At 39.8% G+C, this 25,800-nt stretch overlaps 1 protein-coding gene across 1 annotated transcript in view; it reads left to right on the forward strand.

Moving 5' to 3' along the window:
* The window catches only part of TBC1D14 (TBC1 domain family member 14), a 64,512-nt gene that overhangs the window by 3,023 nt on the left and 35,689 nt on the right, over positions 1–25,800 (forward strand). The window contains exons 2-3 of the mRNA XM_059845220.1: positions 2,545–3,280; positions 18,889–19,009. Of these exons, the coding sequence (XP_059701203.1) occupies positions 2,545–3,280; positions 18,889–19,009 (857 nt within the window). The remainder of the gene's footprint in view (positions 1–2,544; positions 3,281–18,888; positions 19,010–25,800) is intronic.

Raw genomic sequence — 25,800 nt, forward strand, 5'->3', positions numbered from 1 at the left:
AGTGCAATTAAGCTAAGGACTGACTGCTGCTTGGGAAAATCATTGAGCAGAAGTAAAGGCAGTCATGGGAGGAATTCATTATGGGAACATGCTTGTACTGTTTACCCAAACATCATCAAAGCTGCTCCTGACAGATTACATTTGTGTTTTGTTTCCTGGACTGCACTTTCTAGATGCATTCAAAAGTTTGAATTCTTGTAAGTCAAACCCCTTGGCTACCCTGTTCTGGAGTGTATATGTGTATATGCTTTAGAGTAGCAAAAGGGGCTGGGGTGGGCTGTGGGTTTGAAGAGCAATGTGAGGTATACGAAGGAATAAAGGTGAACACAGGGAGAAGAACAAAGTCAGGCTTATGTTAGAAAAACAAGTGAATTCAAGTAAGAAGGTCTGAGAACAGGAGATTACAGTATATACAAGAGTAGTTATATAGTGCTCCATGTTCTATCTTATTTGTATGCTAAAGCTACCACTGGAGTTGACTCCTGGAGTATAGTTTGTTGCCTGCATTCAAGAATTGCTGTTTAGGGTTGTTTGTTTTTTTGCTGGCCCTTGCAATTTTAATTTAGTGAATAAATAATTTATAATGTACACCGTTGGTATGCCAGCTGTTTCAAAGCATACTTTAATTGGAGGGGTGTAAACTTTTCAAACCATGGTAATATGAAAAAAAAAGTTGCTATAGCAACTCTTTAAGTAAAGACTTCACACATCTTCACAAGGTTTTTAGTCAAAACAATACACTTGAAACCTTGCTTAGGCAGAGGATTAGGCAATTGATGCATTGATTGATTTGGATGGGTAGCATATAGTTGGCTGTTAAAAAGTTCTGAAGAAGTCTAAAAGATGAGATATCCAGGGTTGTTGCTCCTTGACTTTTGCCTGTACTTAGGAGTGGATTGAACTGGAGTTTCATATCTGCTAGCAAATATTGTTTGGGTAGTAAGTTAAAGATTTAGCATAGCATACAAAGTAGAGTCGGATTCCTGAACTTTCCACATGACTGAAAACTTACAGAAAAAAAATTCTGTTTGGACCAGTGAGATATGTTTGAAATGAGTTTTCTCTCACTCACTTTGTGTTGGTATCGCAATGCCAAACTGTATTGATGTCCTCAGATCTAAGAATGGACTGTGTGTCAAACCCTGATGTTTGGCAGGGCTCAGGTGACATTAACCAGGGGTTTAGAACTGCTGTGAGATAGCAGTTTTCACCGACGTTTGAAATTGAGAAGTTTGGGTTTTCTTTTGGGGTATGTGTGTATTTGTTTTTAAAAATAGAATGTGGGGAGGACCTTCTAGAGAACAACCAGGACTTTTAATTGAATGCTCTACTTGAGAGAGAATAGGAGACCAGGCTTCAGGAGCTGAAGAAAAATCTGTCTAGAAAGCAGTCTGTTTGCAAGATGGAATGAGTGTTCTTCACTCATTCACACTTAGCCCAGAGTGTTTCAGAGACAAGAAATTGAAGCAATATGTGCATATTTGTTCTGCCAACTGCTGCAGAGTAATTGCATTGCAAACTTTAGAAGAGCTGTAGACAATTTACTATTCATGTGGAAAAAGAAGATCTGTGTAATATATAGTGTTATATAGCTCATATAGTGTTTAAAGGGTCAGTAGCAGTTCTGGAAGCCAGGGCAGTATTCCTGTTGGTGTTCCCAGTGTATAAAAGTTGCCATTAAGTTTGGTGCATCCAACCTGTAGCTCCTTTTTGACAGCCATTGCTTTGCAGGTCATTCAGATTCAGACTGGAAGTGGGGCACTGACTGGATTAACTGACCTGCTGGCAGCCCCTGGGGAGACAGCATGGATGGAGGATCACAGTCCCTGAGTGCAGTAAATACAACGTATTTGCAAACGTCATTGCTACTGGATGTGCACAGATGAAGTGCATTGGTGTATTGTCAAAACATTGACTGCATGGATAGCTCTGTAGCTGTTCAGATTTTGCATCTCTTCCTTAATGCAACTATGATACATTATGCATTCTCTTCTGTGACAACTTTTTTATCAGTTTTATAGTTTCCAAAAGAATGCTGAGAAATTCTGTTTAAATGAACAATTACAAATCTGGTCTATGTGTATGGAAACAAGTTTTGTAGCTCTCTGACATCAGCAAATATGAATTTATGACTATAAAAATAAACCTCATATATTTGCCTCAGTATTGACAGGGAACATTAAAATACTGCAGGTTTTATAGTACGTAATTTCACTTTCAGGAGATGTGTAAGGAGCAAACATGGGCACACAAACTGCTTATGAAAAGCTTTTCATGCTTCACATTTGCTAGAAGCCTAATTTAAGTTGCCATTGTCCTGGTTGTTCATGCTGGGGGAAGGGATAGTAATCATGTGCAAGAGAAGACAAATAATTTTTAATTAAAAGCCTAAATTAGGACAGGACTGAGTGCATTAAAAAAACAAACCAAGAAACAAAACCAAGAAACAATCATGAAAAAAAACCCCAACCCTACAAAACAAACAGTCGAGAACAAACCACAGCCTTCCTGCAAACTCCTAACCTTTTCTTTCTTTTTAACCAGTTACCAGCTGGGCCAAGACAAGTGATTCAAATTTATCCAACTCTTTAAATGGTTTGACCTTCGTGGGAATTCTGGATGCAAGAGTGGGCAGCAGTATCCAGGGCCTTCAAAACTTGAACTCTGGGACCCCGAGAGATCTGTCATTGCCTGAGTATGGACCTGGCCTGCTGTCCAGTGCTTTAGAAGATTGTCATAGCCTTAAATCAGTGGATTCTGGTATTCCAACTCTAGAAATAGGAAATCCAGAGCCTGTTCACTGCAGTGTGTTGAATGTGAAGAGAAAGCAATCAGAACCTGAGCTTGTGCCTGACAGGGCTTTTCAGAGCGCGTGCACGCTGCCGCCATATGTGCCTCCGCATTCGCTGACTGCTGAGCACGACCATGCCGTGCGCAAATCCTCGACTTTCCCGAGAACTGGGTATGACACTGTCAAACTTTATAGTCCAACCTCAAAAACTCTAAATCGAAGTGATGATATCTCTGTTTGTAGTGTGTCTAGTCTTAGCACAGAACTGTCAACAACTTTATCAGTTAGCAATGAAGACATTTTGGACTTTGTGGTCACAAGCAGTTCAAGTGCAATTGTGACTCTTGAGACTGACGAGGCGCACTTTTCGGATGTTACCCTGAATTCCTCTAGAGACAGCAATGACCAGAACCAGCAGCAGTATTGCCATGGGACAGACGTGGACAGTAAACGGAAAATACTGGGACCTTTTACAAACTTCTTTGCCAGGTAATGTTTCCATAAAATATATTTTAATGGATTAGGTAAGATCTTAGGAGAAAGGTCCTCTTTGATGTTGTACTTTGAAAGATATAATACCTTGGTGTTTTAATTTAGATTGGTATTAACATATTTTTTCTGTTATGAGTAAATAGGCAAATATTGCTGCATCCTATTCTGTTTTTTGTTTATGGTATATGGAAGCATCTTAAATATTGGAACATTCCTTCTATGTTACAGTAAAAGGATTTCTGAACAAGGTCTTTTTTCTTCTGAACAGTGGCTTCTCTAGTGATACCTTCTGTGATTTTGGCCAAGGTCTTTAATCTTGTGTCACATAAAAAGATAAATATAGGTAGAATCCATACCTGTATTAAAGAACTTTGACATCTGAAGATTCATAAGTAGTTCAGTAGTGATGGAATATTTTATTGATCATTCTAAAGGTATGAAGTTTTAAATACAAACACTTGGTACGACTACTCTGATCTTTCCAAATCTCAGTTACTGCTTTTTTAGTATCTTTTTCCCTCATTTTTGTGTGGAATGTAAACATCTGGCATTGTGTCACCCACTTGTTGAAATGATGGCATTGGCTACCCAAAGCAGTTTCTAAATGTGGCCTTTGTATGAACGATAAGGTTCTAAATGTAGATACCCCAGGGAAGTGGGGAATAAGGAAGGGAACTAATCTACTTTTGGGGGCTTGAGCTGTTTGCTAGTGGGTTCTTTTTTTAAAGTTATGTAAGGCCTTCACAATGTTTCTTACTTTTAAGTTATATCATCTGAAGTTTGAAATGTTTTAAATAAATTGTTCTAGAAAGAAATTTTAGACATCAAGTGGAGTTGGCTGTAAATAACCTGTTTTGCACATGGCTTCAGCTAGTATCTCTTTCCTCATGCAATTTTTCTTTTGCATGAGACAAGTAGGCTAATAAAGTACATCAAGAATGAGCAAAAATCATTCTTTGAAAGGCTGCCTTATTTGCAAAGCTTAAGAAAATCAATTTGTTTAGACCTACTAAGCTGACTGAAGCCTTTGTTATTTTTATTCTTAGGTTAGAGTACTGTGCAGCAGAACTCCAGTCATCAGTCATGTTTGAGGTGCTGATGCTTTTGTGGACCCTTGTCTGTTTGTTGCCATGGAACCAGACTTAATTCTGAAGCAGGAGACTTCTCAGCACTTCAAAGCATAAACTTTTGTTACCCGTTCTGGTAGCACAGCTGCTAACTCAAACAAATGCTGTCCTTCAGCCTGGAAGGGAGCAGAATGGAGCAGGCACATTTAGACCCCACTCAGAGTAGGATGTTTAACCACTTCTCAGCTTTTCTTATCCAACACAGCAAATCCACGTGTCCAAATTCTGTTCTAGTGTAGTCTGTGGTGGTTTTACCAGTGTTACACAAATTGTAGTACTCACTAGACAGCTTTTTCACCTGAATCTTTGCAGGTACATTGAATGCCAGGAAAAGGCTGTCATTACTGTTTTTTAAATGGGGAAGAGATAATCTTGGTCACTGGGTGATGTCATTGTAAGAATATGAGGATTAAGTTCAAACTAGGTGATCTGCTTTGAAGTTCCAGGTGCTCAGTCTGTAACCTGACCTTGAATATCCTCCTCTTTGGCATCCACTTCCTGCTCTGTTTTGGAAACAAGACCTGCCCACTTTTTGTCTGTACTTGCACACCACACCCCCATATTTTATGCACTGTCTCATGTCATGAGACCTGGTGGTGAGTTTCACAAGTATTGAACAAACAGGGAGCCTTGGAGGTGGTTCTGTGCCACAGGGAGTACTATTTATATTTATACTGTCAGCATACTGTAAGAGTTCAAAACATGCGTTGCTAGTTTTTGTTGGTGTTTGTAATCTGCCCTCCGTGGGTTTGAAAACTCCCTGTTCCCTGGAGTTCCTTTGGGCTCCTTGGATTCTCAGGACTTATACCAGTACTGAAGTAAATGAACCTGGGTCTTCCAGTGTTTTGTTTGAAAGTAGCTGCTTTCTAGAGGCCTTCCTACCCAGCCCACCCTGTGCTCTGTACTCGGGTTTGTGTGCAGTGTGAGATGAAGAGGAGGCATTTTGAACAGTATTGTTAAAGACCAGCTTGCTGAGAGGCAGCCTCCTAAAGCAGTTTGTTCCAAGTGCTACAGTGGTGGGTGTAAACCAAGTCCCCGAAAGGAGTGTGTTCTTAGCACCGCACTCTGTGCTGAAAGTTGTGATTCAGTCTCACAGGTTGAGTGCATAAACTTCACTTCAGAAAGTGAACCATGGCAGGAGAAAGCCAAATTGTCTTGGCCTTGGCCAGTGGCTGGCACACATGTGTACAACATGGAATAATGAGACCTGAGTGCTTTGTACGCTGCCTTCCAGCAGCCTGATGGTCATGGGGTAAGGCTGCAGTGCAGACACTCAGCCTTAATCTGCAGGTTTAGCTCTTTGAGGGCTTCTCTGGGTAATAGGATACAGGTTTGAGCCATTGAGAGCAAAGATGAGTCAGCTTAATTTTTTGCACAGGTTGTTGATATTTGGTAAAAGGGAGAAACCTTGCTTCTTGAAATGGTGCCTCTGCTGGTATTGAACCCCATCTGGCCTCTGAGAATGTGCTAATTTCTCTGATCTTATCAGAGTAAACTTGGCCTTGACATGTCAGTTAAGATTTGTGGCTGCCTGTAGAGATAATACTGACAATAATTAGATGCCTCCAGTGCCTGGTCACATGTGCTTAAGCTACTTACATATCAGCTAGGGATAAGTCTTTCGCAGTAACAAGAAAATGCTTAGAGAAGTAGTTGCTTTAGAATATAAAGTTATTTTTTGGCACAATGTACATTCATTTTTCCCTTTGAGACTGTATGCATGTGTGCATGTGCACTGTGCACAAGGTTGCATATTCCACATCAGTTCTGTGGTGTGTTATGAAGTTTTGGTTTGAGACTGCATTTACAAAATGAGTTGTAGAAGAGATCGAGGAAAAAGAAAACACTGTTGGCTTATTTCCTTCAGTTCTGGCACCTTCAAGATCACTTGGGAATGGAGTGCTCCTGCCCTGCCTCTTTGAGCACTGTGGTGAAGAAAGTTTCCTGGACTGCTTCTCTGGCTCAGTTTGTGTCTTCAGCAGTTTTAGTATCCATAAGGTCTGGTTGTTTCCTCAGGCTGCTGGGTGCATCTTTGGGTGTGGCCTGGAAGATCAAAAGTGAGAAAGAGGTCGCTTTCTTGCTTACACACAGCTTTCCTCTTGGAGGAGCCTAAGGCACCACAGGTACAGTGCTCTCATTCGGCTCCAGTTTGGCATATGAAAATGAATTACTGCTTCTGAAAGAAGCTGTAATGCTGACTGTTGACAAAAAACCCTGACATGTTGGTTGTTTTCAAATGTCACTTGTATCAGCTTTAAATGCCCAGAGGTCTTTCATGTAACCCTGAGTTGGATTTAATTTCCTTCATTTGAATGTATGCAGGAACTTGGGTTGAAAACTAGTGTGAGCAAATAACTGGGTGGGAGGCTAAAGAGTCGATGGCTTGTCTGCTCCTTTGCCTTACTGACCCAGAGCAGTGTGGGTTAATGAGTTTTACCTTTGGACTTTACTTCTGTACAGTACTGCTGAAACTTTTTAAATGTGCGGGTCTTAAACAGCTTTGCTGAATCAGGACTGTAGTGATCTTACTGCAGAAGTTGCCCTTTTCATTTATCATTTTCAATTATCATTTTGGAGACTGAGAATGAGGATTTTTGTGCTTATGTGGAGAGTGACCATAAAGGGGTCACTCTGTGTACATTTAAATATTAAGCCATGCAGTTTGTTTCATTTTAATGGATCACAAGCAGCCTAAGTCTTTACTTAGTCCACTGCCATGGATATTGACTGTTTTCCCAAGAATCTGTATCTTCTTTCTTTTCAGGCTACTCCTAGAAGTTTTTAATCTTAGTGTTCTAAGTATTTGGATGTCAGGAAGCCTCTAAGGAGCATAGGGACTACACATGAAATAAAGGGCTCTGAGAAGAACATTACATTTTACTGTTTGCAAAGAATCTCTGCATTTCTGGAAGAAAGCTTCTGGAGCAAGATTGGCATCCTGTATCATATGTAGAAGCACATACCTGTGACCTTACTTGTAATCTGATAAGAAAAAGATCTTAAATTTCAAAATAGTAGCTACTGCTTTCAGTAACTGTTTTAAGTCTGAAATCATGTGCATTTAATATGTTTATATCACATATGTGCCCCCATGTTTTGAGAATACTGGTCACATAATTTGGAGTTCTGAATTTAGGAATTAGGTCCATCAATGGCAAAAGTCAGTCTGTGGTAATGGATAGGACCCTTTCATAATGCTGTTTGTTGCTTTTAATGAGAGGACAGCTTATTGTACTTCTGTACTTTTGGTATTAAAAGGAAGGTAAAATGACAAGGAGCACTGTAGTGCTGATTTCGTACTTTCATGTCTCCAAAAATGGGAATTCACTGACCACAGGAGGGAACAAAAATTGTGAAAATAATTGCAGTTGACTAATCTGAGATATTAGTTATGATGCTGTCTCCTCTTCTATGCAAGTTTCTGTTCAATGAAGCCTGTTAGAGTATTGGCTGTTCAGGAGGAGACAGGCTGAGAACAGGACTGAAGTGTGTAGGCAGAGGAACAGAAAGAGCTGGATGCACTGTGAGGGAAGATGTAAGTTCAGTGCTTCTAACCACAAATGAGCAAAACCAACCTCAGCTGCAGGTGCAGTTGTCCAGAAGCTGATGGGAAGGACTCCAGAAACCCAGCCTGTGATGGAAGGAACCTGCAGGGCCACCCAGCACAGGCTGCTTCCCTGCCCTGCTGTGGGCTGGGGTCCCAAGTGCTGCAGTTGCCTGGCCCCACAGGGTTCTGTTGGAAGGAAGGGAATAACTGAGTGGCAGTTTTGTCCTTCCCTGCTGCTTTACCTGGGTGCATTTCTAGCAAATTGTTGCCAGTAGTAGGTGGCTAAAAGGGCGGGAAAGAGAGGAGGGCAAACAAGCTCCTGCTTCAGTGGTGTGGGAAGCAGCATAGGCACTGAGAATCTGTTTAACACAGGATGCTGGCAGCAGTATTTCAGCAGCCTATGAGGCATTCAGGTATGCTCATCTGAAAGGTGCTTCAGTCTTCAAAGTGTGGTTTTGGATTGTTCTTCTTTGAAAGCCACTCTCTCTACTGGAACTGACAGACTAAAAGTCCTCTCCCCACCTGTATTTACTACCACAGCTCTGTGTGGAACAGAAGAAATCAGCAGAATTTTGTGAAATAAGCATTCTCTCTCAAAGCAAATCTTCCACAGTTGGAAAGTTGGAATTCTACAAAGGTAACAGCCTTTGCTTTTAATAAAGATTGAAAATTGTATGATACAGTTTTCAGAATTCCTGTCTTATTCAGAGAATGAAGTTTTGAACTTTGTCATGTGGCCTGTTCTCCACTAGGTGTTGAACTGAAACTGTCTAAATTAATTGCAATTCTTATTTTCCCTTTTTGTGTGGGATAATGTAACTCTTTACAATTACAGTTCTTTTAGTTCTACCTTAAACTTTTCACTAAATTTTGAGATGTGGCTCTTTAGTATAAAGACTAGTAGATTAACATCTTAGTTTTGCTGTTGAGTAACTGGAAACAGTTTTACACAAACAAGACTTCAAACAAAGAGGTTTGTTGAACTTATTTGTTCATTATAGAAACTAAATTAAATTAAAATCTGCTCAGTGACAGTTTGAATTTTGGAGTTATTTTTAGTAACTGTACAAAACTGTGCAGTAAGTGAAGACTTAATGTGGTCTAGTTATTACTTCAAAGCAGGTGACATGTGCCTGTTTCTTTTCTAGTGGCTGGTGGGAAGCATTACAGAAGTCTGATATGGCTGGTGGATGAAATTTGTAACATAGATGGGTGTTGAATGTTGCTTGCAGCAGTGAGCTGTAATGCTTCCTCCACCCTCCCTTCCCTTGTGGAGTTGCAAGTCCTGCCAGCAAACCTGCTCCAACATGGGCTCCTTGTTCCAAGGGGGCACAGGTGCTGCCAGGAGCCTGCTCCAGTTCTCACAGGGTCAGTGTCCTTGAGGCACATCCACTTGCTCCATTTGGGGTCCTCCACAGGCTGCAGGTGGATCTCTGCTCCATCCTGGACCTCCATGGGCTGCAGGGGCACAGCTGCCTCACCATGGGCTGCTCTAGGGGCTGCAGGGCAGCCTCTTCTCTGGCACTTGGAGCACCTCCTGCCCCTCCTTCTGCAGTGACCGTGGTGTCTACAGGGCTGTTCCTCCCACACGGTCTCACTCCTCTCTTTTGACTGCTGCTGCTGTTGTGCAGCAGATTTTTTTCCCCCTCTGAACTGTTGTGCCAGGGAAGCTACCTTGTCCCCATTAGACTCAGCCTTGACCAGTGGCAGGCTTGTCCTGGAGCCAGCTGGCATTGGCTCTGTTGGACATGGGGAAGCCTCTGACTGCTTTTCGCAGCAGCCACTCCTGTAGGCTCCCACTACCAAAACTTGGCCATGCAAACCCAATACAGCGCTGCACACACTTGCTTTTGAATAGCAAGTGAGAACTACAAAAGTTTCTCACAGATGTGCGTGAGACTTCAGGAGCCAATTCAGATTAATGAGATTAAGCTCTGGTTTCATTCTGATTCGCTGTCTCTAGGAAGGTTTAATGAATGGGTGGGTTAGATGGTCTTTGTATCTTCATTTAATTTGCAAGAGCTTTACTGGTGTTTTCCTTTGTTAAAGGGAGCTATGAGAAGTAGATGACATGAGGAATGGAGAGTATCAGCACAATTACTGCTGTGTGATGCTCTATCTCTCCATCTGATCAAAGTACTGTTTAATATTCAGCTGACTTTTTCTTTCCTGAAAAATGCAGTGAGCAAGATGAAATTAGATGGAATAAATGTAATTTTTGTTCCTTGATGCTTTGATTTATACAGTATCCCTGCCTGTGTTACATAATCTGTGGAAGAGTTGGAGACAATATTAACTTTGGTTTTAAACGCATTTTAAAAGGCTCAAACTAGAAACGGTCTGTTAAAGTTTTCATCCTTACACAGAATTTTATTAACAGAACTGGTATATAGAAATCATAAATTTTCTGAATCCATTCCTTATTTGTGTTAAGTCTCTCTTTTTAGTCATTACGTGCCTCCAAAGTTCTCCAGCCATATCATAAGAAAATAATAAAAAAAAACCCTTCAGTAAATATTAGGGTCATTTACACTTTGGAGCTGACAGATTAAAATCAAGAACTTGGCTGCAGTTGGAGGTAGGACAAGGCATGTACTTGGAGCAGGACTCCCCTTGGGGAGCAGGAGCCTCCTGTGAGTGTGGAATCCAGAGCAGCTCAGCTCAGGGTGGATTTCTGGAGCTGTGCCTAAGCCCCTGCTCGGTGCATGGCCGGCTTCAGCCCCAGAGCGCGTTCCTTGGGACCCCGAGCAGTTGTGAGTACATCCAAGCTTGGAGCTAACCTCCCTGGACTGCACAGTTCAGGATTTATATTCTGCCCCTGTGATTTTTTTCCCTCCCCTTTTATCCATTTGAAACATGCCTTGCAGCAGCTTGGGGTTTTTTCCTCATTGCATCTTGGTTTTTTTTCTCATTGGGGTTTTTTCCTCCTCATTGCATCTCTGAGGGTGGTCATCCAGGCTAAATGGAAACACCTTTGTCAGCATCCCTGCTTGTGTAGGCCTCAGCATCCAGCCTTCATGGTTGTCATTCATTGGACTTCCTCCAGTTTTTTATTCTTTGTTGTAGTCCAGGAGCCCCTTACTAGATACAGATATGGTCTTGTAGGTACCAGGCAGAGCTTTTATTCACTTTTTCCTTTTAATCTTAATGCAGACAGGTCCATATTTAATTTCTATTGCTGCAAGGTCTTAGAGTTTGCTTGGGTTCAGCTTTTTGCTTAGGATGCCATTTCATGTATTCTGTTTTTTTATTTGCGTGGTAATAGTGCTTCAAATCAATGAAGAAATCTACTTTCAAATTTTAGGAATGGAATTTCAATTACTCTGGTAATATGAGAATTACTGGGAATTTGGCCAGCTAGAAAAGGATTATTAATTATAGCTGGTTGATGCTAATATATTAGTTTGAAGCTGGACCTGAGTGTTGATTTTGTGTGACAGTCCTTACTTGCTGAAACTCCAGTTTCTGAAAATTCTTGAGTATTTGCATGGTAGACCAGCACTGTGCATCATCCATGTGCAAAACAGTTCTTGGCTTGCTGCAGCCAGTTCTAAAGCTGAACTTTCCAGGTTACTGCCTGATTTAGCTTTGCGTGTCTTGGATACTTCAGTGCAGTCAGCTTTGCTCCCCTGTAAAATGAGGGGAACCTGTAAGAAGAAAGATACATGTGGAATACTGTAGTTTTGATAAATATTTATTAAACCCTGCTCTTTCCCCCAGAAATCTAGAGAAATTTCCAAGTTACCCTATTGCAAGCTATCAGGTATCCTATACTGCTAACTTATATTGTATTACTGCTTCTCAACTGTGGAGGTCTTTTTTTTCCAGACCTGCAGGTATCTGTTACACTGTAAAGCGTTATTTGTTTTGAGTCTTACTGAATGTACTGGAACGTTAGTGATTGGAAAACTTTGTTTATTAAATGTGGTAGGAATTTATAAAACATAGTTCTGTGATTAGTTACCTCTTTCATAGGCAGGTCAGCTTGTAGGCTGTCTGGCTTAATTTCTGTTGATTTGTTTATCCATAAACCAAGCATTATTCTTCCTTTAGTCTGACCTTTGGCAATCTTGCAGAGACAAAATTCTGAAAACCCTACTTTTGTATGTAATTTTGGAATCTTATTCAAAGCATAACTTCTGACTTGTTTATGGAGGTTCTTGACAGTAGCCAAAGTACTTGAACTTTTTTGATGGTATTCTGTCTGTTGGTTGTTTTGATGTATAGGTTGACTGAGAGGTGATCTGGGTTTGAGAGGAGGGCATGTTAGAACTGCATCTAGTGAATTATTTCTAGAAACCAGCATTACTGGTACCAATTGTTGCTTTTCCCTTTGGAGAGTCTAGATTTAGGGCATTTCAGGAGACATTGGTGGTTCTCCTGACTACTGTGCCTTCTCAAGTCCATCAGTTCTCCAGTCATCATGATTTGTGTGTCAGTCTTGTCCCTCAACTAATCAGGTAAGAAAAATTCCTTTGATAGAATATGTTGCTGATTTTTCAGGATTTATTTTCTCAGTCTCTGGAAATTGTTTAAGTGAACAAATTAGAGTCTCACCTCTAGATGTTCCTTTCTTCTGTTTTTTGGTACGTTGCAAAAGTTATGATTAGTACCAAACAGAAAGAGTCATTGGCAGTTGAGAAGAAAATAATGTTGTTGTTGGGAATGTTTCCTAGATTGTGTTATTTAAATTAATACCACATCAGATAAGATGGCTGGACATTTTTGCTGACAATGCAGCAAATATTTAATAAAATTTATCTTAATGTATTTTTTGTTTAATAGGTGCTGTATGTTATTAAGAATGTCTTGTTTCAGTGTAGTTTTCTGGATGCCTTGTGGAGTAACAGCTGTGGAGCCATGTCTTACATTGCCTGTGTGCTCAGTGTGGGTTTACCTCGTTCTTATGATTCAAACCTGCTGACTTATCTAAATATACATGGACCTTAGCCTCGGCTTGGCTGAAGGGTTCATGACCTTGGCGCTCTCTCCTTGTGCAGTTCAGAGTTATCAGGGGAGTTTCAGGGTCTTCCTTCAGAAGCAGCTGAAATGAACTTTGACTTGCTTCTGTTTCTTTCTTGCTTCTTAAGAACACATGCCAGACTGATACTCATTTGAAAAATTGTCTTTCAAGATAAAATTGTTCTACAAAACTGAACCTTTTGAACTTTCTCCACTGTCCTTATTTTGCATCTGTTGTGCTCGTGAGACTGGTAAGTTCTTCCAGTAGTTAATTTGCATGACTGATCCACTTGTTTTGTCTTCTGAAAATAACTTTAATTGAAAGACAATTAAGATTTGGAGCATGCATCTTGAGAGCTGGAGGTGATGTGTGTATTTTTAAAACATGTAACAAAAATTTACTTGTATTTGCAAATCAGTGTTGGCTAAATGCAGATAAGAAATTGCATCAGTTTGCATGAGCTGGATCACTTTCTAGACAATTTTCGTACATGTTTCTTTACACCAACCATCTTCTTAAGAGTAAGGAACCCATTTACTTGGAAATGTAATCTCTATGCTAGGTCAGTGTAAGTCTATCAGAGAGCAGCACATGCCATCTCACTTTTGCTTGCAGTTGTGATTCTGTGCTGCATGCCAGTAGTTCAGGTACTGCAGAATTTCATCTAAGAAGCCCTGGCAAAATAGTCACATTAGTAAAGTTGAAATTCAGATTTTCTGAATAATCCAAATGCTCTAGTTGCAAAAACTCATAAATCCTAAGCTCTTCTACCCTTTTGTTTCAGTAAACTGGTTATCTTGAGCATTTTGGTAAAAAGATAGGGTGTGTTGCCTGAAGTCCAGAGGGGGGAGTGTGTGCCTGCCTGACTCAGCTTCACCCTCTGACAGTTCCTGGGAGCCCATCCTTTTTTCCTGTTGTTTCAGTGCCATGTGCCAGAGAAACAGTTCCTTGACTCTGGTGGTACCAAACTTCTGAGATATCTGAATGGGCTCAATGTTGGGCCTACCTGGCTTGAGAAGACTTCGAGACTTTTCAGGAAGGAGCTTTGCAGCTGGCTTCAAGACTTGGAGTAAATTGGCAGCAGAAGCCATGGCAGCACTGTCTCTGCTGCTTTAGTGGATAGGTTTGAGTACTGAACGGGGGGATGTGGTAGAAGGAAGTAACCTGTTAAGAGGTGACTTCACAGAAGTGACTGACCTTGCATGGAACAAAGCACAGCTGAAAATGTGGAAAAAATGAATAGCTGAGTGCTTGTGGAGCTGCTGCTCTCAACTCCTCCCAGAGCAGTAATTGCTGGCAGTTGTGTTGCAGACCTCCTGTCTTTTTGGAAAGAAAATTGGACAGAACTAGATAAACTTTCTTCAGTGGTGATGCTGGATTTTTTTTTAAAGCAAAAGCTTAAAAATGTTCCAACGGATGCAGTATGGATAGGTTTGACTTGATTACTTGTTATTGTTGTGGTTCTAATATCTTTAGAACCACATTTTTAAAATTTGAGGCTTCAACCTGATTATGATAGCATACAAGACTACATAAAGAGTAGCAATATACACATGTGCAGTGCATGTATTAGCAGCTATTTTGTAAGTTTATTTTAGCAGTGCTTAGAGAACCAAAATGGAATTGTTTCTTAAGTTTTATTCAAAAATAAGGTTTTCCTGACGCTGCTAAACTTGCCTCTTGGTGTTAACTTCCTCTTTTTCCCCACAGAAAAGGCAGCTGGGCAGATCAGTATAGAGTGGTGATGCAATATCTGTGTGCTCAAGCAAAAGATTGTTCCATCTCTGTCCTGTACCACAGGATGTTCTTTGCATGTAAAAAATAACTCTGGAGTTAGAATTAAATTCTCTTCAGGTAGGTAATCCCTCTCAACAGCTCAATTAAAATAACATGGTTAAACAGCTGTTTGGTGCCAAATACTGTTAGTAGGGGACTGTGAAAAAGCAGTTTTCTAACTGAAATTTGATCTCAATTTAAATTCTGTGCATGGCTTTTCTAAAATAAGCAGCTACAGATACTTAGTGTAAAATAGTGGGCACCTACAACGGGAAATGCAGATGTAATCCATGACACTGTAATGACTCCACACTAATGAGACTGCAGACATCATGCATCATGTCAGATGTTCTTGTTAATATCCCCATTATAAATCATAATGATGTGTTCTGATAGTTTTGAAGAGGACAGTGAAACTGAACTAATGATGAGCATGTAATCTTTTCTTTCAAGTCATGTCAGCCCTTTTTTACAATCAGGATCTCAAATTTATTTTTGTTATCTTAAAACACTTGTAATGAAGCTTTAACATTTTTTACCTTAGATTTTCTGGGCTCATCTTTAGAGTAAAGATCTGTTTGTTTAGGGCTTTGTTTTTTCAAATAAAGAAGTTTTGCTTCTTGTTAACATACGTTTTCTATTAGTAAGCTCTTCTTAAGTTACCTTTAGTGTGGAATTTTTCTAAGTGAATTTGCTCAGAAGTTAAATGGCTTAATGCTTTTCTTGAAAATCCGTGGGAGTTGTGTGAAAGTAGGAGAAAAATAATTCCTTTTGGTGCTGTAGCAGCAGAAAAATGAAAGGTTTTGCTATGAGTTATTTGCTCTGACATATATATGGCAGAAACTTCCTCCTAAGGCGGTTGCATATTTTAAGGGTTTACTTTCAGTTCAGGAATCTCAAGTAGTGGCTTTATCAGGACCCTGTGGTCTTGTCCTGATTTATTGCAAAGCTGTGTAGAAATTGAACCAGAGAACATTCCATAATTCCTTTTTAGTCGGTTTGTTTTTAGGGTTTGGTGTTTTTTTTTTTTGTTGTTGTTGTTTGGTTTGGGTTTTTATTTGTTTGGTTTTTGTTTGTTTTTTGTTTGTTTGTTTGGGTTTTGATGTTTTTGTTTGTGTGTGGTTTTTTTTTTTTTTTTTTTTTTGTTTTTTTGGTTTTTTTTGTTGGTTTGGAGTTTTTTGGGGCTTTTGGTTTTTTTTCCCCTTAAGTTTTCTCAGAATAGGTGCAAATTAGGTGGATTCTCTTCTGCTCCTTCCATGCCATCCTGGCATATATTATCTTTGCTGTGTTTCAGTCTGGGGCAGATCAGGGTTTAATGCTGTGTGTCCTCAGTCAAAGCAAGACTGCATTGTAGTTTGCTCTTCTACATCTGCTTTGCTGATTTGTGGCTGCTGATAACGTTAAGCCTTTGGGGGATTTTGAGACTTTCTGGAGTTTGTAAAGAGTGTGGACACCAACCAAACACTGGGATTTAGGCCCAGACACAGGGTGGAGGAGAAGGACAGTACAGAATGAAATTTGTATATTGACCATGCCTGCTGCTTTCAGTTCAATTTATATATATTTTAAATTAAAAGTGAACTGGAAATCCATGACATAGTACTAAGGGAGGAAGAAATGCCTGGTGCCCTAGAATGTAGAGATAGAGAAGAGTGAGCTGAACAAGTGTTGTGCCATCTTCTAGATAAGCTGTAGAACAGGTTATTTATTATGATGCTGCTGCTAAAGTGTGGATGCTATAGGACAGAGAGACAGAAACAGCAAGCGTTTCTCGTAGCAGCTTGTGAGAAGTTTTAGGGAGCTGGAAGGATGTGATAACTTGTTGACTGTAAACAATTTGCAGGTGGTGTTTTTGTACTTTATTTTTCTGTTCTTCTCAAGGACAGTGCATGAGAAAGATGTTTCTGTTAGTTAGCCAATGGAATAGAATGTATCGTACCACTCTATAAAAACCGCGAGGTTCTTTTGAATAAAGCCTTCTTTGCCTTTCTGCGATCCTGCCTCTCACCTGTTCCTGTCCTGACCTCGGCATGAGAGTGACACTAAAGGGAAAGTAGATAGTTAGGATTGTGGAATTGAGTTGAGAGGAAGTGTGTGAGATTGGCTTTTCAGATTTGGTTCATTTTATGCAGGCACTTGCAGCAGAGAGCTGTTACAATTTATCATTCCAATTCATCTTTACTTTGCTCTGAGGATAAAGACCTACTGCTGTTGTTAAAACCTCTCAGAGGAGACTGATGGAATTGTTGCTTGTATATACACGCTTGTGCTAGGAACCTCTAATGTGGATAGAGATAGAGAGAAAATTGCCTTTAATTTTTGTGTTATTGCAGTGCTAATGAAGTGTGATGAAAGCCTTTTACTTGCAAAAGGATTTGAATGTGCGCAGAGCTCTCACAGGGATGTGCCTCCTTACAGGGCCCTGATGCTAGAAGTTCTTGTTTTCTCTAAAGATGGTTTGGAGTCTGGATTTTGCTTGCTTCTGCAGTAGTAACTACCTGAAAAAAAACCTTTTGCAAGAACTGCCAGTCTGTCTTGTATTGTGTATCCTATTTGCATGCAGTAGATTTTATTATGTTATTTTTGCCATGCTTTCCTTTTTATTCATAGATACATTTTAGAACTTGCTTGGTGCATCATCTTGGGCTTTAGTGACCTTACAATCTCTGCATAGCTGAAAGGGTTTGGAGAACTACAGTTACTGCTTAGCTTTGGCATCGGTTGTAATTGACTTGCATGGTTCATGTACATAAACACTTTGTCCTTATCTTTTAATATGATAATCTGTTCTTGGTTTGAATTTCAAGGTAACTGTACCCTTGTGATACAGAAGCATGTGATAATTTGTATAAATATATGCATATTTAAGGATGGCAGTGCATACTATTAACCTTATAATATATTTCAGCACGCTTTGATGTTACAACCTTAATTGTTTTTCATATATGAAACATATCTCTTGTATTCCAGCAAGGTTATCTCTGTTGGTATAGCTGTGGTATTTTTTATGGCAACTGATACAAAGTGACCAGGAAAAACAACTTTTTAGTGCCTAGATTGTTTCTGTTGCCGACATGTATTCAGCTCTTCTAGAATGTGAAACTCAAAATAGTTTCCCAGACAATCACACTTTTTATGTTAAGAAACAATGTGTACTTGATGGACCAACACACAGGGCATTAAGGTGGTCACTGTAAGGAAAAGCAGTAATGTCAGAATGGAACCATCTGTGATTTGAAGGTGCTGGAGCTGCCTGCTGATTGCAGTAGGAAAAAGGCTTTTGTCTGAGTGGATTTATTTTTCTTTTCATGAGGGAGCAAAAAACAATAGTCATTTTCCAGGAACATCTGCCTTGAGGTGAGTAAATAACAGAACTAACCTGGATATATCTACTAACCTGGATATATCTGAATACGAGATAAACTGGACAGTAGGACAAAAGAAAATTGGTTACTTTAAAAATGCAGGCATGCCATGGGGGTACAATATGTGCTCTTGAAGGAGCTGACTGCTGTCAAAATCATGGAGATTGGTCGGTATTGTGTCTCCAGTTTTGGAAAAAGTAGTTGTGGTTTGAATATGCAAGTCTGGCAAATTGCTTTATGATTAAAAACTAACAACATCAATGAAACTAATCTAATTTTCAGTGGCTTTATGTCTAGCTTTATAAACTGTTCCTACACTGTTTAAGCTAAATATTGGATATTTCAAAGAGACTTCAGAATTAATGTGTTTTGATAGCTGCTTTTAAGCTTATTTAGAAAAATAATCTTTTGTGAAAGCAGATGAAATACAGTAAAGGGGTCTCCAAGGTTTTTGTGGTTTTTGGTAGTAATGTGTTGTAACAGGTGGGTAAAGAATGTTTGTGCAACAAGAGGTTTAGTGTCTTAGTTGTTTTTTAAAAGAGTGAGGCTGAATGATCTCCAGGAATGCTAAAGAAAGGTGTCCACTTTTAGACAGTTGGAAAATTAACTTTTTTTATCTACTAAAAGTTATAATTTAACAAAGTCCATTGCCTGGTATGGTGATAATACTGCATGATGTACCTTTTGAAGCTGGGAAGCAGTGTCTATCAGCAAACCACAAGAGAAGTTGGAATATATCATTAGGATACATAAGGTTAGCAAATGTTCATCCTTCTTATTATAATTAATCAGCCCTTATTCTTAATAAAACTTTTATTTTTTTTTAGGAATTTGTTTACCAGAAAGCAGAGTGCAAGATTTGAAAAACAAAATGATGTGCGATGGAAGTTGTTTGGGAAAGTACCTCTTGGAGAAAACTTACAGAAAGACCCAAGGAAAATACAAAAGGTATTTGTTTAATTCTGTGTTAGGATTAGTGGTAAATGAAGAAGCCAGTTAATTTTATATCTGTGTATACGACTGTGCAGCCAGTTTGTTGGAGTTGCACACAATTTCAGTACCAGAAAAGGCTCTTCGTTGAAATTTTACTTCTGTTACAGTAGTGCTGTTCAGAAGAATGTGTTCCACTTGGTCATTACCCTGAGTACGTGAGGCGTGAAGAGCCTCCCTTAGTGTGTCATAAGAGAATAAAAAACCTAAGTGAAACTCACTTTTTTCCAGCATTGTTGAAAGCAACATTTTAGAGAACTGGTTCTACTACAGATGAACCCAAGCTCTTGGCTAGTGAATCAAATGGTTTGTCTTTCCAATGGGGAAATCTTGTGAAATCCAGCTGTGTGGTCAGTAGCTCATGAGCTGCTCTTTCAGTGACAGGAAAACAGCCTCTTTTGATCTGACTTGATCTGGGATTTTTGGATTGCATGTTGCCTTTTTATGTTTGGAACTTTTTCTGTATTTCAATTGTCACTTCCTTGTTCAAACGACTGTGGGAATAGTAATGTTTGCATGGAAAGAGACCATGTAGTAAAAGTTTAAAACCAGCTACTGTGTGTGAAATGCAAATGCTGATTTGAAGGATTGTGCTGCTTAATTCAGGGTAAAATATTCTGGAAATCCACATGTCATGTGACTGTTCTTAGCTGTAGTTAGGCTGTTAAGATGACATTGAGGTGGCTTTTTGAACTTGTCACTATACTCAACCATTCAGACTTTATCTTCAGCTTGTCTTGATGCAATTTGTGGTTCTGAAGTGTCCACCAAAGATTTTTGATGACAAAATTGAAGAGGCTTAATAAGTGCAGTACCCTGACGTTTAGCAGTATATTTTATTGTAGTGCATGTTCTTTAATAAGGGTAAATAATTTACTGGCATTTTGTGATTGTTGCTGATAGTGTGAATATTTTTCTTTTACATCCAAGCTATCTTACATTACAGCTTTGAATGATTGTATTAAAATTGCTACAAAACAGTCACTATTAGTGTGGTATGGAATCCAATCATTAGTACGTTTCTGGCAAAATTGCAGCCTAAAACAATTGTCTCCAGTGCCTCTTGGGTAACAATAACTAATCCTTCCTAAATGATTTGGTGCTTTTTTTGAAGTTATTTTTGACATGTGGACTTTGAGTCATGAGTAGTGCTGTAAGTCACTAATTGAGTCTCAGCAGCATCTAAAAACACAGCCTGATTTAGGTGACCCCTCACCAAAACAATGGTCAGACAGGCTTTGTGAGTGCATGAGCCTTTTCTCAAGCCCTGTAAAAACTCTTCTGACAGCACTGTCTTGTTCAACCGTGGTATATACAACATAGCATCATACTGTAATTTAACAATATAGGAATTAAAATCACTCCTGCTGAGATGTTGCTTGTCCTGTTTTTAATGCTGAAAATATATGTATTATTCTTCTGATAGAGAAGCAATACTGGTATATGCTCAGACTGGGTTGCTTTACTGGGTCACTGAGAGCTTTTGTATAGTTTTTATCCAGTTAAATGTTTTAAAACTTAGAAGCTGTCAGGATGAGTAATCTTGGAGAAGCTGAAAGTGCATTTGCAATGGAGGCTTGCATGATTAATTTTTTATATCAGTTCTCTTCAGGAATTCTGCTTGAGCAGAACTGGTTATGCCAGTTGCTTTTGCAATTGGTGTTTGAAAATGCACTAAGTCAGTCAGATGACAGAACTTCACCAAGAATAACCACTGAAGTTAAGTTCTCTTCTCTCCCAGTAGACTGTAGAACTGAACTAAGCTTTGCAGCCACTGTTTCTTTCAGAAACTCTTTTCAAGCTTGGCAGGCACAGAAGTATATGTAAATACTATTTATTTGCAACAACTTTTCTCCCCCCAGTTTTGTTAGTGAATGCTCTTCAAAAGAAATTCCTTTAAAAATTCAAGAAGAGAAAACCAGCATATTATTTGGTTGTCTCTCTCATGTGATCTGTCTTCACAGAACTTGTTTGCATGCAGCCAGTCAAGATTTTGTGTATTAAAAAAAATAAGTCATATAGAGGAAAGCCAGATTTTGGCATATCCTAGAGACATGGTCCAGCTTTTATCCCCAGTGAAATTCAATTGCCTTTTTTTTTTTTTTAATATAGTATAAGTCGGGGAATTTATTTTAATTTTCTCTAATAGCAAAATCAATTTTTAATCAGCAAACTTTGGGTTTTTTTTCCCTTCTAAGTGTGCTTTGACCCTCTGAGGGTTGTACAATTTAGCTTTCACTATATGAATTCCTATAAGAGCTCAATGGAATATCTTTATTTTTTTAAGTTTCAATATTGGTAAAATTCAGCACATATAACACTTGAGGCCTTTCAATTACCATCTTTACTCAAAAATTCAGTTCTGAATGTTTTATGATCTCATTTGCTGATATTCCATGTTAGAATGGAATGTTTTAATGACATGTTTTAATCGCAGTTCCTTAATAATTAAAAATAACTGTGATTTTTAAGTTGGGGATTGTCATTTTCCCAAATGTTTTTCTGTAATAATTAGGATATGGCTATATGTGGGGGGGGGTCAACATTCCAGTCAATTAAAATCAGTTGTACTGAAGAGGCTCACTCTGAAGCATATAATAAAGTGAAAATGAGCTCTTGAAATAGGAAAATAATTGCTTGGCTCACAGGTGATGCTTTGTTATGGGATGAACAGTAAAGCTTATAATGTTACTGCAGGAAAAACTTTGTAAGTTGAATTGGGTTAATTATAATTCAAATATCACTTGATTTAAGCTATAATCCTGTTTGATGAAGTAAGGTGATTTTATCAAAGTCTGTTTTCTGGCTTGGATCTGTTAGATGGAAAAGAGTTCCACAGAAACAGCACCCAGCAAGACATATGGAAAGAATTTACTACAACCCATGCTTTAAGCAGACAGTGATAAACTCTCCTGTTACAAGCAGAGTGTTTTCTCCAGGTTAAAAAAAGCACAGAGCAGAGCAGAGTCCCCAGAGTGCTGATGTGTGGAGGTTCTCGTGCAGCTCCGTGTGCACGAGCGGCGCTGGTGGGAGCTGTGCAGCGTGGGGAGCTGCTGCCTCCTGTCCCGGTGGGAGCTGTGCAGCGTGGGGAGCTGCTGCCTCCTGTCCCGGTGGGAGCTGTGCAGCGTGGGGAGCTGCTGCCTCCTGTCCTGGTGGAAGCTGTGCAGCGTGGGGAGCTGCTGCCTTCTGTCCCGGTGGGAGCTGTGCAGCGTGGGGAGCTGCTGCCTCCTGTCCCGGGTGGGAGCTGTGCAGCGTGGGGAGCTGCTGCCTCCTGTCCCGGGTGGGAGCTGTGCAGTGTGGGGAGCTGCTGCCTCCTGTCCCAGTGGGAGCTGTGCAGCATGGGGAGCTGCTGCCTCCTGTCCCAGTGGGAGCTGTGCAGCGTGGGGAGCTGCTGCCTCCTGTCCCAGTGGGAGCTGTGCAGCATGGGGAGCTGCTGCCTCCTGTTCTAGGTGGAAGCTGTGCAGCGTGGGGAGCTGCTGCCTCCTGTCCTGGGGAAGCTGTGCAGCGTGGGGAGCTGCTGCCTCCTGTTCCACATTCACATCTGCAGCCTCTGCTGATGGCCAGCAGTGCTAAAAATACAGAGCTTTTCTGAGCACTTGCCTGAGCTGTGCTTTGCTGCATTCCCATTGCCCCTTCAGGGCTTTTGGAGGGGAAGTGGTTGGTTCAAGCTGGCTGCTGGTTGTGGCAGGAGCCAGAGCTACAGCTCTGGATAGAGCGCTGTCTTCTGTTGGTACAGAGTTTGACTCTGGGTAGCCTGGGTAAGTCATTGTGGCTGATGGCTGTGGCTGCCAATAGGGTGTTTGCATATAGACTTCACTGCCACTTTGAAGCTAGAAAATGTGCAGTCCCTATTTTGTGTTCTGCATGAGAAGTCCAAGGGTGAAAATGAGTCACTTCCCATGTTCTCCACTGTTGGGTTCATTTCTATTTGTCAGCCTTCAGAAAGGCAGAATTTAGATCTGAGTGGCAGAGTTCCTTTTTTTTTTTTAACAGGAAGCAAGTGCAGTGTAAAAAGGTATAGTTAGAAGGTTAGTCTAACCTATGCCTATTATTGTTATATTCTCTGGAAATAAAGATGTAACTAACCTCCTCACTTAATAATTATAACCCAAAACTTGGAAGTTGCCTTAATGCACAGCTCTTTTGTGTCTTTCCTTCTGATCCAATTTATTTTATTGTAATCATATGTAAAGGGCATCTAACTTTTGTGAAGGTAATTATAAATAAGTAAAAAAAAAAAAAGACACCTATTATGTCAGTGATGTCCTAAAAAGTATTTTCTCTTTCTCCAGCAAGAACAGTATTAAATAGCTCGTTCAGCAATTCCAGTAGGCTGTATTAATCTACAAAGAGTGTGTTGCCCTCGTCCTGTCTTGAAAATCACCTGCCTAAAACAAAAATACTATCATATTTAAACAGAAAAAGCAAGAGTAGTAGCCTCCATTCGCAGTAAATAAAAGCTATGTCAGGATGATTGTTCCTCAGTATTTAATAATAAAAGCATTTGTTATGACTCAATCAGGTATCATAATCTAGCAGAGTGTAGCTGACAAAGTGCTGCTTTAGATGCTGTTGGAACTTCTTTCCATATGTTAACAACATGTGAAAGTACAAATTATGTTACAAGCATTAGACTAATAGAAAACAGTAAGGTTTGAGTATTGGTTTAAATAGCTATGACAAGCTACAAAGTGTTTTTGAAAGGAAGTGAGAGGGGTTTTTTCTCCTTTTCCAGATTTAAAGCTTTTATTTTAGCTTTCTCACTCTCTAGAATGCCTTGTAAATTGTGGGGGTCAAAAGCCCTGGAAGATGGAGGGATCCTAAAGAGGTGTAGCAGGCAGTGTTGGAAGATAAGTATCTGCTTTCACGAAGATACTAAATAGAAGGATAAGCTTGGTTAGTTGGTACTGCAGTTACAGTGTCAGCTGCTGGTCTCTGCTGCAGGGTCTGTTTCAATGCTGGTGGCATGTTTTGGGGGAAGGGCAGGAACTTTGAAGTTGTTCTCTTTTCTCAATAGGGACAGTTACTTTGTAGCCCAGGTTGATAATTAGCATTAACTGGAATATGAATGCTGATAGCACAAGATTATTTTTAAATGCAGGAAGCCACAAATTCCTGAATCAACTTTTGAGTATCAAATACATAATTCTTTCTCAGCCCAAAATTTCAATGCCAGAGATTATAACTATTCAGGACAGCTGATACATCAGTGGAAGTTTGTTCTCATTTGTGTTAAGTAAGAGTCCATCATGCAGCTGGTATTTGTGTGCCTTCCAGTGGTAATAGAAAGATACTTAAATGCTTACTTCTTTGTGTAGGCAGTAAATTTTTTTCCATGTAGTAACCTTCCACTGGCAATACACAGGAGTCTTTCAGATTGCTCCCCTCCCCTCATGGGTTTCTGAATGAAAATAGATGTCTGTAGAGAGCAAGCCTGGAAATAACCCCATGTGCCTTTGGCTGTTGCATTGCACAAACGCTTGGCAAAGCATTGCTGTGAAGCAGAGCTGGCAATACATTTTTGAAAGCAGGTGTGTAGCCCCTTAATATTGTGTTGGAACTGCCTCTTCTAACTGGAGATTGGAACATTCCCATTGCTGACATGTAAAATTGAGAAAGCTTTGCTAGACGTCATTGTGCTAATTGTGTGTTAGGCAGAAGCAAGCTCCCGAGAAACTTGACCCAAAGGTTTTCTTTGTCTGTCTTCCAGTTTATACATCTCAAACTTCATCTATAATTAAAGAATGGGGATAGATACAGATTTTGCAAGGGTAACTCTTACCACGCTCACTAGCAGCAACAAATGAAGCTGATTTTCTTTAGCTCTGCAAAATGAATGGAGGTACTGTGTGTTACTGGAAACCCTGAACACGCAGTACCTGAAGATATGGATGTAAGGATTTTGAAAAGCCAGACTGGTGCTTTTTCCTGAAGTGTCTTTCTGAAGGAAGACTAGCCAATTTTATGTTCTCATTCTCATTCTCTCTCTGAAGATTCTTGATCCTATTTTTTACCTTGATTTTATTACAAATTTTCATGCCTATCAGAATTTTCACATAATTTTCTTGTGCTCTATTGAGAACTTATCACTTGAGCATGACAAAGTTCAGTGGAAACAGCTTCATGAATATTAAACCCTGAAAATAGTCATCACTTTAAGCCACACGACGAAGGTATGTTGCCCTCCTTCATATATTATATTTGTGTGTACCTCTAAAAACCTACAATTTCTTTTTGTCAAGACTGAACTTTAAGTTGGGAAGATGATTGTATTCAGGAATATTTACATTTTTACATAGGTGGGGTTTTTTGTAAAATAAAGAGTACACAAGGATCTGGCCAAGTGATGGGAGAAAACATGGTGCACACTCAGTATGAGTACAAAATAAGCTTTTATTAAGCATGTAAGAAATTGGCATCAGTAATGGCTTCAAAGGTAATTTCAGGGATCAGAGAAGCAAACATGGGTGGAGAAAACCACTGTGAGGTTTTAATGTAGTAGACTTATTTTTATTATTTTTCTATAATTTCCAAGGGCAGACAAGCATTAAACTTGAAGAGGTCTGAGACCCTTAAAGATACCCAAGTCTTGATGAGGAAGCAGAAGGGAGACTAGCAGAGAGATTTAAAAACAGGGGAGAAGTAGAATACAGTTAAAAGTATCAAGTGAAGTACCTTTCCCTACACTAGTATGGTGTACGTGCTGGAGTCATGGAGCTAGATACAAGTGTGCACATACTTACCTACAA

Source organism: Haemorhous mexicanus, chromosome 4, assembly GCF_027477595.1.
Source record: "Haemorhous mexicanus isolate bHaeMex1 chromosome 4, bHaeMex1.pri, whole genome shotgun sequence".
Taxonomy (NCBI): domain Eukaryota; kingdom Metazoa; phylum Chordata; class Aves; order Passeriformes; family Fringillidae; genus Haemorhous; species Haemorhous mexicanus.